This window comes from Sarcophilus harrisii, chromosome 1 (assembly GCF_902635505.1).
Source record: "Sarcophilus harrisii chromosome 1, mSarHar1.11, whole genome shotgun sequence".
Lineage (NCBI taxonomy): Eukaryota > Metazoa > Chordata > Mammalia > Dasyuromorphia > Dasyuridae > Sarcophilus > Sarcophilus harrisii.
In genome coordinates, this window is record NC_045426.1 from 143,109,017 (window position 1) to 143,122,823 (window position 13,807).

A 13,807-nucleotide genomic window follows, 5' to 3' on the forward strand; every position below is an offset into this window, starting at 1 on the left:
TGTATTAGGGTATAAAAGCCTCAAAAATCAAATGCAGAAAGGCAGAAATAGTAAATGTATCATGATGCAATAAAAATTATATGTAATATTGCAATGATTTAAACCAATTCCACTTGTGTAGTGATGAAGAGAACCACCTATACCTAGAGAGAGAACCATGGGAACAGAGTGTGGAACACAACATAGCTCTGTTATTATTTGCTTGCATTTTGTTGGGGGGTTTTTTCCTCAGTCTTTCTTTCTCTTCCTTCTTGATCTGATTTTTCTTGCACAACAAGATAAGTGTATAAATATATACACATATTGGATCTAACATGTATTTACACATATTTAAGATGTATTGGACTACCTGACAGATGGGGAGAGAGTGAGGGCAAGAAGGGGAAAATTTTCAACAAAAGGTTATGCAAGGGTCAACGTTGGAAAAATTACCCATGCATATGCTTTTTAAATAAAAAGCTTTAATAAATATATATGTAATAAAGGGCCAGGAAAAACAGCCAAATATTAATTGAGGGGGAGGGAGTGAAAGGGAGAGAAAAGGAAAGAAGGAGGGAAGGGAGGAGAAGGGAGAAAGATAAGGAAGAAATAGAGAAGGAGAGAGCAAAAGGAATGAGAAGAAAGACAAGGAAAAAGAGACAGATAAAGAGAGCCAGAGTCCTGTTCTTATCTTTTTTCTTGGCTTACCCTTAATAATATGCCCACGAACAAGACAAGGAAAAAGGAGTAAGAGCAAGGCCACAGAGACATACTTACTCTCTTTGTACAAAATAAAACAAAAACAAAAACTAGACACTTTTGAAAACAACAGAGGAAAAAAGCTAATAAAAGAGAGAGACTGGCCATTGAGACAATTTCCCAAAAGAGAAAGGAGGGAATGAGATAAGAAGTGAAAGTGAAATGCTTAGGTTAGGCCAGGAGATACTTTTAGCTCATCCTCTAAGAGTGGCTCATAGGAGGGGAAGCATAAAAATGTAAATGTAAAGAGATTTTTGAGATGGAAAGGACCAAAAATTAGGAACTGAGCTGATGTCTATTATCTTCTCTGTAAAATAAGAAGTCAAATCTTTTTTTGAAACAAAGAGATGTGGTAGCACATTTGACGTCTTAAGGAAAGAAAAGGAATTTGTGAAATATTCTCTCTTTTAAAGACAGAAAAATGGCTCAGGAAGGTTCAGAGTTACTTTATAGCTCAAATAAATGGTACAGCTAGTACTCAAAGGACTCAAGGCTCTTCTTCCCTGTCTTCCTTGCTCTTTTTTTGTGCTGCAGTCTCTCCAGTCACCACAAACAACTAGAGAGTATGTATGGGGTATGTTGCCCATGTTGGCTTAGATCTAAGCTTACAGTACCTCTGCTAAGATCTAAACATTTTCTGAGGAATAGAAAGAAGAAGAAAAAACATTTGCTAGGTCTTTTCCCATTTTGTCTTAATCTTCCAGAATGTATCAATGGCATTGCCAAGTCTACACTGTATGATCTCAAATGTTAAATAAGTTTGATTGGGACAATCAATTTCATGAGACAATAATTCTTATTTGTTGTTCAGTCATGCCTGAGTCTCCATAACTCTATTTGGGATTTTCTTGGCCAAGATACTGGAGAGGTTTGCCATTTTCTTCTCCAGCTTATTTGACAGAGGAACAAACTAAGGGTAAAGTAGATTAAGTGACTTACCTAGAGTCACACAACTAGGAAATGTCTGAGGCAAATTTGAATTTAAGAAGATGAATCGTAGACCTTGTGCTCTATCCATATTGCCACCTAGCTGCCTAATGATGCTCATTAGATTTGAATATAAACTCATTTAACTAAAGACGTATGGTTAACTAATAGTTTCAGGACTATTATAAAACTTCACTTTTTCTAAATTTGATTTTGTCAAAGTAGCTATACAATCATTAGGCCAAATAAAACTGAATGTAGAAATTTAACTCTGTTGAATACATTGATTTAATAATATAAATGAAGACCATATAAAGCATATAAGTAATCTAGGGAGAAAACAAAAGAAAAAGCAGTGTGACTGTAGAACTCTACCTGTTGTAGACACGACATTCTCCGGGCTCTCACCACATAGCTTCGACAACATACTGGTTTTTCCAGCACCCGAGAGGCCTATGCAGACTAAATCATACTCTGGTCGTGGAGGAGGGGGTCCCTTGCAGCAAAGTGCTCTAAAACACTGAGAAGAGAGAAAAAAGACATGTCTTTCAAAGTCTATAGCAATAAAATAATACGGCATTCTACATAACTGAGTATATCTCTTCTATTCTATGTCACTGAATAAGCCAATTTTATAGAATCTGTTTTAAGTCACAGAGGCTGAGTGGCACGTGCTCTCACTGTGCCTAGATTCAGGAAGACCTGAGTTCAAATCTGGCCTTAGACCCTTACTAAGTGAGTAATCCTGGAAAAGTTGCTTAACCCTGTTTGCCTCAGTTTCCTCACCTACTATAAAGAAGGATATGGAAAGCCATTTCAGTATCACAGCCAGGAAAATCTCAAATGGGATAATGAAGAGCTGGACACTAACATATCATACAGATGACATATGTCATCTGACACTATTTCCTTTTTGCTAAACATGAATCCACACTGAAAATGACACTGTTTCTGCTTTCTCAAAGATCACAAAAATTCACATCCAATCGGGTCAAGACAGTTTACACAGAGACAAAACCAAGGAAGAGTAAATCAGTCCCAAATTAATTCCAAGCCATAGAACAACCAGAGAACTAAGTGGCTATACAAGAATGTATCACTTAATTTGAGTATATCTCCAAAAGTTCCATGCTGGGCCAAATAAAACACCCTAGACCTTTTTCAGAGAAATTAGGAGAGTCCTAAGATCAGCTGGATTGTATCATTATATCCATGAGTATGAAAATAACTTCAACTGGAACAGATTCTTTGGTACGAATTAGCCTTCCAATTAGAGGACCATGTAAGGGCCAAAGCAATATTCACTCATATGGGTTACCCAGTATGGAACTATAAAAGTTAGCCCCCTCCTTTTTTGCCTGTTTCAGGACAGCTAAATAGTGCAGTAGATAGAGCACTGAGCTCAGAATCAGGAAGTTTCATCTTCAGTTCAAATCCAGTCTTAGACACTAACTGTGTGATTCTGGGCAAGTCTACTTAACCTGGTTTGCTTCAGTTCCTCATCTGTAAAATGAGCTAGAGAAAGAAATGGCAAACTATTACAGCATCTTTGCCAAGAAAACCCCAGATGGAGTCATGGAGATTCAGAAAATTGAAACACCTGAACAACAACTGCTTGATTTGGGGGTGTAAGTTTAAAAAAAAAAAGTTGTTTGCATGTCATATTCTATAAAAATCTGAGAACTCCCTGAAGGCAAGACCATGTTTTTTGCCCTTTTTTATATCCCCAGCACTTAGGACAGGATAGTAAATACTATCCTGGTAGATATTAAATACTAAACAGTAACTACATGCTTGTTGAGTGACTAGTACATTTTGATGGGGCTAACTATTGGCATGATTATTCAATAATCGAAAGGCACAAAAATACATAGAATTTCATTTTTCTTTATTTGTCTAATGGCACAAATTAATATAACTCAAATGGGAAGTTTTAGTTGAACTTTGATACTTGCCATGATTTTTTTAACCATTACCTAAAGACCCTTCACTTTTACATTTTTTACAAACATGAAAAATAATGCCGCTTCTGGGCAAAAGACTTTGAAATTATTTTCTTAAAGGAAAATATCACATTCAATTTAATATCACAAAATTTTAACTGCAAAAGTCCACATTGATTTTGCCTAATTAAAATTTGCATTTTTTTTTTCAGAATACACATGAATCCACAAAGAAGGAATGTCTCAAACTTTTATCTCCTAATCAATCTTAGGCTATCAGCACTTTGAAATAAAAATACCTCTAAATAAATATATCTATCAGTAAGTATTCCTAGAATATATATTCACAAAACAACGGTCAAGATCAGATCTCATGCTATAACTTAAAAGGATTTATAATTTTAAAGAAGACAGGCAAATCTATCCAGTTATACAGGAAGTGAAATACCTGAATTGTTGTTCATAATAAAAGCATATTTAGGAATCTACTTCACACTCAAGGGATTTGGTTTTAGTTTTTGCTGGCTGGTGAGTTTTTATTTTTTGCTCCTTAGTAATGATATAAATAAAATATATTTCATAAAATATAAGCACAATCAGAGAAAACATTTTAAAAGAGGCCTGTCCCAGGCTTTAAAGTTTCCTTATTTCAATTTAATTCAACAAAAGTATTAAGTGGAGGCAGCACAGTGTAATAAAAAAAATTCTGGGTTACATAGTAAAAAGAAACTTCATTCAAATTCTGCCTCTGACTCTACTATCTATGTTACTGTATTAACAACAGAGATAGCAATAGTAACAATAGAAATATTACCAGCAGCAATAGCAGCAACAACAATAACAGTAACAATAGCAGCAACAGTAGTAATAGTAGTAGTAGTAGCAGCAGTAATAGTACTGACAACAGTAATAGTAGTAGTAGTACTGGCAACAATAATAGTAATAGCAGCAACAATAAAAATAGCAGCAATACTAGTCTCAACAACAGTAACAGTTGTAGCAACAGCAATAGCAATAGCAGTAACAGTAATAATATCATCAGTAACAACAAGAGCAGTAATAGTAGTAACAGTAGAGTCACAGTAGCAATAGTGGCAATATCAACAGTAACAGCAGCAGTAGAAGCCAAATTACTTAATAATCCTGATATTTAGTTTCCTTAACTGTAACTTAAAAATGGTTAGATTAGATTCTGAAGTCCCTTCCATCTCTAGATTTATGATTCTATAATCCCATACCAACTACATACAAAGCATTACTACACAATGATAAAAATGGTTTTGGAAAAAAAAGGAGTGCATTCCAGAGATAGGAGGAAGAGGCAACTTTTGGAAATACCTAGAACAGGGAAATGGACTATTGGAGGACAACTAGATGCTTTGTTAAGAGTTTGCCACAGGGGAATATAAAATTATATAGAGAAAGTTGGGTGGACCCAGATTATAAAAGATGCTAAAGAATTGATGTTTCATTCAATATGAGTTATTCCTATTCTCATATCACAGCTGGAACAAAATGAAGATTTATCCTGCCTCTTCCTCCCCTTGACCTTTCTTGACTATCATTCTATTGCCATTATCCTAGAAGCTCACTCTCCTTTGAGGGACATTTCATCATTACTTCCTTCAGATTCTTGTCAATGTAACTGGCCTCCAGCTAATTGCTAGCTAGCATTTATAAAGAGCTTTAAGTTTTACAAATATTCTCTCAAATGATGCTCACTATAATAAGTAGGTAATCATCTTTTGACAAATGAGAAAACTGAAACAGAGATTAAAGAAAAAGAGATTAAAGTCACACAGCTAATAAGTGTCTGTAACTGAATTTGAAAGCAGGTCTTCTGGAATCCAGATCCAGTACTCATTCCACTAAACTATGTAAATATCTGTCTGTCTCCCTTCTTTGTCTCTCTCTTCTCTATTTCCTTTCTCAAATACTTCAGCACCTTGCTCATAGTCTTTTTTCACCCCTTCTCTTGACCTCCTACTTATTAGGATAGCATAACCTTACATAATATTTCATGAAAAAGTTTTGAATCAACACAGTAACAGACAGTAATAGACAATGAGTAGTGTTAAAGAATCTTGACCACAAATTCAGAAAGCTCTTAATTCAAAAATCAGCTCCACTTAAATTAGTTACGTGATGTGAACAAGACACTTCATACACCTTAGATTCAGTTTCCTCCTCTGAAGAGACAATACAATTTGAACTAAAAATTAATAAGCATTTAATAAATGCCTATTGTGTGTCAGGCACCAAGCCGAGCTCTGATCTTGAGAATAAAACAAGAAAATGAATGTGGAAATGCTTTTGTAAATTGTGAAGAGCACATCAAATGTAATTTGATACTACTGATCAGAGTTAAATTAAAACCTAGCAACTGCTTAAGAGGATAAGATTGAGACTTACCCCTGATTTTAACCCAGAGAAGCTAAACAGAACAAGGGAATACTTGCACTGCTTTCCTCAAGCCCACTTCCAAGGACAATTCACTACAAGCCTATTTGCCATCTTTGCCCCAGTTATGGAATGAATGATAAGTTAGCAGTTTTTCCTTTAAGGTCAATTTTCAATGTAGCAGCTGGCAGGGTGGAGAATTTCAGATAATAAGAGTCACTACTCCACAGATTGTGAATGGAGCTTTGAGGGCCCCTTTTTATGTTCAGGGTTCATGCCCTCTACTCTTATTCCTCTGAGCCCTCTGCTTTCCTCAGTACTACTGCCAGCTTTGGTGATACAACTAAGTTGCTTTTCTCACCACCCTTAGCTTTCTGCAACTTAACAAGGTTGAAATAATGAGAGGGTTGTTAAGCCCCTGAATGACTCATGAGAGTCAATGGTCAAAGAAGGAGGGGGGGAAGCTACCTCAAGCTTCTGTTAGCATCCAGAACCCCCAGGAGGAGAAGCATGTAAGAAGTCTGTTGTTACTTAACTCACACCACAGAATAAATCCAATCTCTAATTGGTTAGAACAGACTTACAAGATCTATAAATTTTTCATAGAACGACAAGGAAAAGACTAATGGAAGCTTTCTCCACACCTTCTTAGGTTCATCTGGTTCCAGGAGTGCAGGGTTTGAACCCAGGAAATCTCTCTTTATTACACAGCTGCCACAAGAAATGGAATCCAGGCCCCCAGCATGTTATTTTCATCCAGAGTTTGTTCACCCACTCTAAGGGCCCCTAGTTCCGGCCTTGTGGAAGTCTGTGTCCTTCTAGCTAGGATTAGACTTTGATCCTGTCTCAAGAGTCCAATTTTCAGAAGTCCTTATACAGCTATTCCCTTCGATTGTTTTTCTTCTTAAGACACTGTCAGTTCTAACATGTCTTCCCTGAATACTGGGCCTCAAAATTACACAGAGAATTACAGCTAAAGATATAGCATGAAACTATATACAAGGAAAGGTCAATGTTTTCTGACTTTCTCATAAACCCCATGTTTAAATGTGGTAATATCAGGTTATAGATAATATAGATTTCCTTTCTTTTTTAAAACCTTATTTACATAATCTTGTTGACATTTTTGAAACTTCAAATAAGTGATATCCCTGGATTCCCCTAATTTACACTTTGTTTCCTTGCCCTCTCTGTTCAATAAATTTAGTATAAGCTATTACTTAAAGCATTTACTTCAGGCAACATACACAAAGTTTTGCCCAATCTTCTTCCTAACATATTGTAGAATATTAGACCCAATTTGTCCAATTCTGAACTTCAAGAAGTTTTCCTTAAAGGATTCCTATTTCTCTACTTGGTCTCTAAGGATTACTTTGTCTTCATGCTTTAAGTATAATCTATTTGTCAGGGAAACTGTCCATTACTTCTGCCTAGCAAAGTTCTTGTCCTAATAGGAGTTTACAGAAATTAAATTTTATGTGATTGATTACCTCTCCATTTAACTTGTATTTTTAAAAACAATAATTACACTTATAGGAGAACCAGAAGAAAAAGTATCAAAGAAAAGATGTTCAATAATTTGGAATGCTAATGAGTTCAAGAAAAAGAAGGATTTGTTAAAGACCATATGATTTGATAATTAAGAGATCACTGATGAGCTTGATCTAACTATTTGTAGAAGAGTAAACCAAAGTTTAGAAAGAAATGAGCCAAGGAGCCAGAGGACAGCACCTGAGATGCTGTAGGGCCTTGAGACCCTGGCAAATGAAGGGCATTTAAGAGGAAAAGGGATGCTTAATTTTGAGAAGACTCATTAGAGATGTGGTAAGTTTTATTCAAGTTTCTAAGGGGCTATTATGTGGAAGATGGAGAATAAGTATCAGCTGCAAAGCAGCAAATGTGTTCTCAATGCCAAGAATTAACTTTTAGAGTATTATTGTTCTAATAATTTGTTGTTGTTGAGTCATTTCAGTCATCTTCAACTCTTCATAAACCCCATTTGGCATTTTCTTGGCAAAGATACTGGAGTGGTTTGCCATTTCTTTCTCCAGCTCATTTTACAAATTCAGACATTAGGGTCAATTTATAGGGTTAAATGACTTACTCAGGATCATACATACATCTACTGAGTATCTGCGGAGAGATTTTTTTTAACTCACAAACAGGAGTTTTCTTGACTTCAAGTCTGGCATTCTAATGATTGTGCCACCTTTTGCTGTTTTTTAGTCATTTAAGTTATGTCTGAATCTCCATGATTCACCCTAATGGAAAAGGTGCCAACTGGCAGCTTTGTAACCCACTCCCCGGTCCTGGGTCACAGATTCATGGCAGAGAAAGAAAGGAATCTGCACAGGATTATAGCTCATATTTAGGATAAAGTGAGAAGGAAAGTGGAGGGAACAAAAGAATAAAGACAGAAGGGGAGTGGAGTAGAGTGAAAATGGTGTGGAGCTAACCAATAAGAAAGGTCCTAGACAGTAAACCAAGAAAGGAGGAAGTTCAAAACAGTAGTAGTAGCAGCAGCAGCTGCAGCAGCAGCATGTGGCTCAGACTCCGGCATACAATAGGACATCATTTCCAAATTCTAGGAAATATTTTTCCTACAGGAAAATAACCAAGGAAGGAATCTCTGACCAAAGGGGAGTCTACAATTCTGCCAGACTGAACCAAAAAAGTTTTCCAGTTGGCTGATAAAGGCTGACATTACTACTACTGCACAGACCCAAACTCAAGTCAGGAATTTGCAGGGGGGCTGGAAGTGGGGAGGAGGAAGATGAAGAGAATGAAGAGAGAGAGGGAAGTCATGGATAATCAGACTTTGCTTTGGATAAGAATATTTTAAAGATCACTGAAAGCTTTCAAGTCCCTAGTTTGTTTCTGAGATACTCACACAACACAATACTCAATACCCCCTAGAAAGCAGCAAGAGGATTAGTCTAAACATTTCTCAAGGACTGTTGAAATAGGCTGGAAGAATGGGAAAATAAAAAAGGAACTCCATCATTATGAGATAATATGATCACAATAATCTCAAAATATAAATGCAGAAGAGAATGGCTCCAAAACATCTACAAGCAATACCTTAACACAGCTTGGACACAAATTCAATGGAGAGAAGATGAAGCAAGAGTTTTAAAAAGATTTTTTGAAAATTTATAACTAAATCCAAAATTCTTGAATGGAAAAAAATGGGTTTAAAAATGAGAGTTACAAAAGAAAAAACTGGAAAGGAAATCAACAGCAAGGCTCCAAGGCAAAAAAAAACAAAAAACAAAACTGCGTAAGTAACAAACTACTGGAAAAATAAAATGGACCAAATAAATGTGGACTACATGAAGAAACAAGAAATATTAAAATCAAACAGTGGAAGGGTGAAAAAGAAAGTATAGGGCATCTTATAGTGGGGAAAAAAAGTGTCCTGGAAAACAGATTGAGGGAAAAAAATTTAAGAATCCCTGGACTATCTGAATTCCATAACTTAAGGAAAAAGAGAGAGAGCCTAGACATCATATTTCAAGAGGTCTTAAAAGGAAACCCAATCTCTTAGAACCAAAGAAAAGTTGGAATAGAAGGAATTCACTATTCACTTTCTGAAAGAAACTTCAAAATAAAACCTTCCAGCCAAGACAAAGAAAAAAATAAAAAATAATACTGCAAGTAGCAGAAATGAATGAAATCAAGAACCAAGGAGCAAAAGTTAAGGATGACTTATTATTTAGTAGTTACCATTTATAAGGAAAGGAGAACTTGGAATGGTATTCCAGAAAACAAATTACATGGGGTTATAGGCAAGAATATCATATCCAGCAAAATTGCTTACAATGCTAGAAGAGGAAAACAGGTCTTAAAACAGAGGATTTGCAAACATTTCTGATAAAAAGAGAAGAGCTGCATAAAAACTCTTAAATATAGAGGAGTAAAGAAAAACATAAAAATGATAAATATGAATGAACAATGATAAAAGGTTTAAACAGGGATAAACTGATTCCATTAAAATATGGGGAGATGATTGTGCAAAACTTATGAATCCTATCCTCAACAGGGTTCATGTAAAGAATCTAATTAGAAAAGATTTAGGAATAGCTCTCTTAATCTGTTAATCTTAAGAAAAGAATGGAAAGATAGGGAAATAAATCTTGGAGAAGTAAAAGTTAGGGAAAATTATATAATCAATGTTCTAGTAGACACCTATTCAAACAAGTAGAAGGGAATAAGGAGGGAAGAGTGGCTAACTTATTTAAGTCTCAGCCTTATATAAACTGGTCAAAAGAAGGAAGAAATACACACACAGTTGGGTACAGAAATACATTTTAGTCAATAAAAAAATGGGAAGGAAAAGGGAGTAGGGAGAGGGAAATTAGGAGAGTAGACTGGGGGGGAGGGGGAAGATTAATCTTAAATTAATGTTCATTAAATTATTAAATTAAATTAATTTTAACACTCCAAGGATGTACAAAAATATTTATAATTCTTTTTGAGGTAGTAAAGGATGGGAATTTGAAGGAATGCTCATAAATTGGGGAATGAATGGAAAAGTTATAATTCATTAATATAATGGAATATTTTTATGCTGAATTCTTATCAGCATAATGACCAACAAGGGTACCAGGGAATGGAGGATGAAATATGCTAGCCATTTCCTGATAGAAAGTTGAAGGATTTAGAATATGTGAGACAAAAGAAAAAAACTTTTAACATGACCAATATAGAAATTCTCTTAAATGGCTATACATGTTTATAATGAGTACTGTTTTCCTTATGTTCTCAGATGTGTGTAAGAGGGTAAATAGATATATCTTGATAATCAAAACACATCTGAAAAAATTATTTAAAGAAAGCCTTCCATTATACTCAAATAATTAATATATTAAATAGGTCAATTTTGATGGTTAAAGGACTACAATTTAATCATGTAACTTCAATATAACTTAAATTATCTACTCTGTAATTTAGCCACTGTTAAATGTAAATTTTATCATTTTATTTACTATCTTCCTCCCCAGAGGAATGCTTATTGTACAATATTTGTTAAATGTAGTGGTATAATAGTAATAATAAGACATCTAGTAATTACCAAGATATAGTCTTTCAGGGACAAATGAATAATAATGATTTTTGTCATTAGGGTTAGCCATATATGTGAGCAATCCTACTCTCTTCTCTCACTACCAATAGGCAGAAGCTTCTACAGAACCTGCCCCACTTGAAACCATTAAAAAAAAAGTGAATTCTTGACTATCACTTGGTTTAGGAAAAAAGGGAATAAAAAGCAAGAGGAGAGGGAGAGAAGAACTGGGGAAGCAGCTACACCCAAACATTATATCCTCTAAGTGAATAATTAAGAAATTGCTTCTGTTTCCAAACAATCCAGCCCCACTCACACAGTCTTTTTAAGATTCTATCCTTTCCAAGAATTCCTTATTCCAGTACTCATCCTACTTTCCTCCCAAACTTTTAGGAAAGAAAGGTCAAGTACAATGTAAGAGTTAAATTCAATGGGCTATCAAGTTAGTAATTGTGGGTATAATCTTGACTTGTTTTGGTCCATCTGTAAAAATTGAGACTTTTTAAATTAATTTTCTTAATTGAACAAAATGCAAAAATGGTGAAATGATGCCTGATTCACAATAAAATTAAAATAATTTCTATCTCAAAGCAGACTTGCATTTGTCAAAATATAAACAGTGATGATTTTTTGATATAACAGATACACATTATAGCATGTGATCATTGCTTATGAAAATAGCAGACATTTGTGTCAGTAAAAATATTTTAAGATGGCATCTCAGGTGAGGTTATTAAGAAGTTTTATGAAGCAGAATGGTCACAGGTAGGGAAATTGAAGAAATCACAGCTGTTTGGACCATTAACTGTTCATCAAAGAAATGTTCTATCCCTGCCTAAGGCTCAAGGTTTAAAATAATAATTCACTTATAATGTTATTCTTTGTCAGATCTGTTTACTTTTTAAAAATGCATTCAATTCACCAGTCAGTACCCATCTAAATGCATCTACACAATATTTACAAAAGATACAAATTTCAAACAGGACCTAAAGTAACAGAAATAAGAAATAGAATAATGAAATGAACTACTTAAAAGAGCATCTATGATACTCAATGTCTTATAATAAGCTTTTCCTCAAATCAGTCTACTTTTTAAGTTTAAAAAATCTAACTCCTTTAAAACCCTAGTGAGAGAAAACAATAACTTGTGTCTACAGAATACATGGAAACCTTTTTTGCCATGTGGGTTATGCAGAGATCTCAAACTGAGACTCTGGACCACAAGGGTTCTATAAAGTTAGTATGCTGTTCTCTGGCCAATGCTTTGCATTGCCTCAGGCCACAGAGTCTTTCTGTGCCTTGCCCATTGTATTTTTCAACCCACATTCCTTTTTGGGGTGAAATACTCCATTATTTCTGCTTTGTTCTGGGGCCGTCTTCTGTCTCTGTCCCTATTAACTCGTGGCAACAAAAGAAACAAACAGAAGCAGGGGATTTCATGCTTAGCTGCCATACACTGTGGCCTCACTGCTTTGCAGAGGGTCATACATGTGAAACTTTCAATTGAGGAAGCGGTACTGAACCAAACTCGGGACCCACGTGGCTCTCAATCTATACATTAGTCATCCCTGAACCAAAGCATTATTAGACTCTTATACATTCCCTTAATGAAAAAACCAAATTGGGTTAGGCTTAAGATTATTAGGTTTGAGTGGGTCTCATTCAATACAATTATGTTTATCAACCCAAAATTCCATATAAGAACAATAGAATGGCCCATTTCTTATTTTGTTCATTCCCAAAATCTTAGGGTCTATCAAGGGAATAAATAAAAACCAGGAGTATTAAAAGTATACTCCCCAGGCAGAGACAGTACAAAATGAGTGTTTTCTATTATAATCATACTAGGCATTATTCCACAGGGCCTTAAATTTCATAAATGCTACCATGTCCAAAGAAACATACATACCCCCCACATACACATACCACAAATGAAAGATTAAACTAAATCCTTTTCAGACTCGGTATTTTCTACTACTATTTTGTAAGAAACTAAGTAACTAAGTAACAAACTAAGCTAGAAATAAAAATATGGACCATGATCTTTTTTCTATTGAACTTATTTTTAAAACTTTAAAAAGAAAAATACATGTTGTTATTCTGGACCAAATTTTCACCAAGCAATTTTATAGGCTTATCTTTTTAAACAGAAAAGAGGAGGAGAGAACTCCTCAAACACCCTCGACATCCCCTTATCAATGATTCCTTAATGATCTGTATATAAGCAGAGTGCTTAACTCAGTCTATGGATTCTTTGGGGCAAATTACAACAGCAGCTAGGATTCTCCAGGAAAGGAACCAAGTGAAAAGTCCTGGCATCTGATGATACCTTTGAGGAAAGAGAAGACAGAAATAAAGATTCTCTTCCTGGTATAGAAAGTTCATCTTGAAATGTTAATTTCCTTTCTTCCTTTGTTTTTGAAAAAAAAGAAAATCTTATACCACATTTTTTGGTACAAAAATCTGGATATCCCTCCAAAAAAAAAAAAATGTCCTTAAACTCCACAAAGATAGCTCGATATGGGTTGAGTCATTCCATAGGTTCCCCTTTTCAATAAAGTAAGGTATTTTCCTTATTAAAAAAAAAATCCTCAAAAATAATTTGGGAGATGGCTAATGACTCTTTGGGGAAGCCATTAGCATCTCACATGTTCCATAAATGTTGGGCTTTTTTGTGTTTTTGCTTCTATTTTCCATGAATTAATTGAGTAAAGCATATAAAATACTGCCCTCA

General features: G+C 34.9%; 1 protein-coding gene across 1 annotated transcript in view; it reads right to left on the reverse strand.

The window, feature by feature from the left end:
• Positions 1 to 13,807, reverse strand: part of ARL15 (ADP ribosylation factor like GTPase 15) — a 496,737-nt gene that overhangs the window by 330,296 nt on the left and 152,634 nt on the right. Inside the window, 1 exon segment of the mRNA XM_023495746.2 lies at positions 2,041 to 2,185. Within this exon segment, the coding sequence (XP_023351514.1) occupies positions 2,041 to 2,185 (145 nt within the window).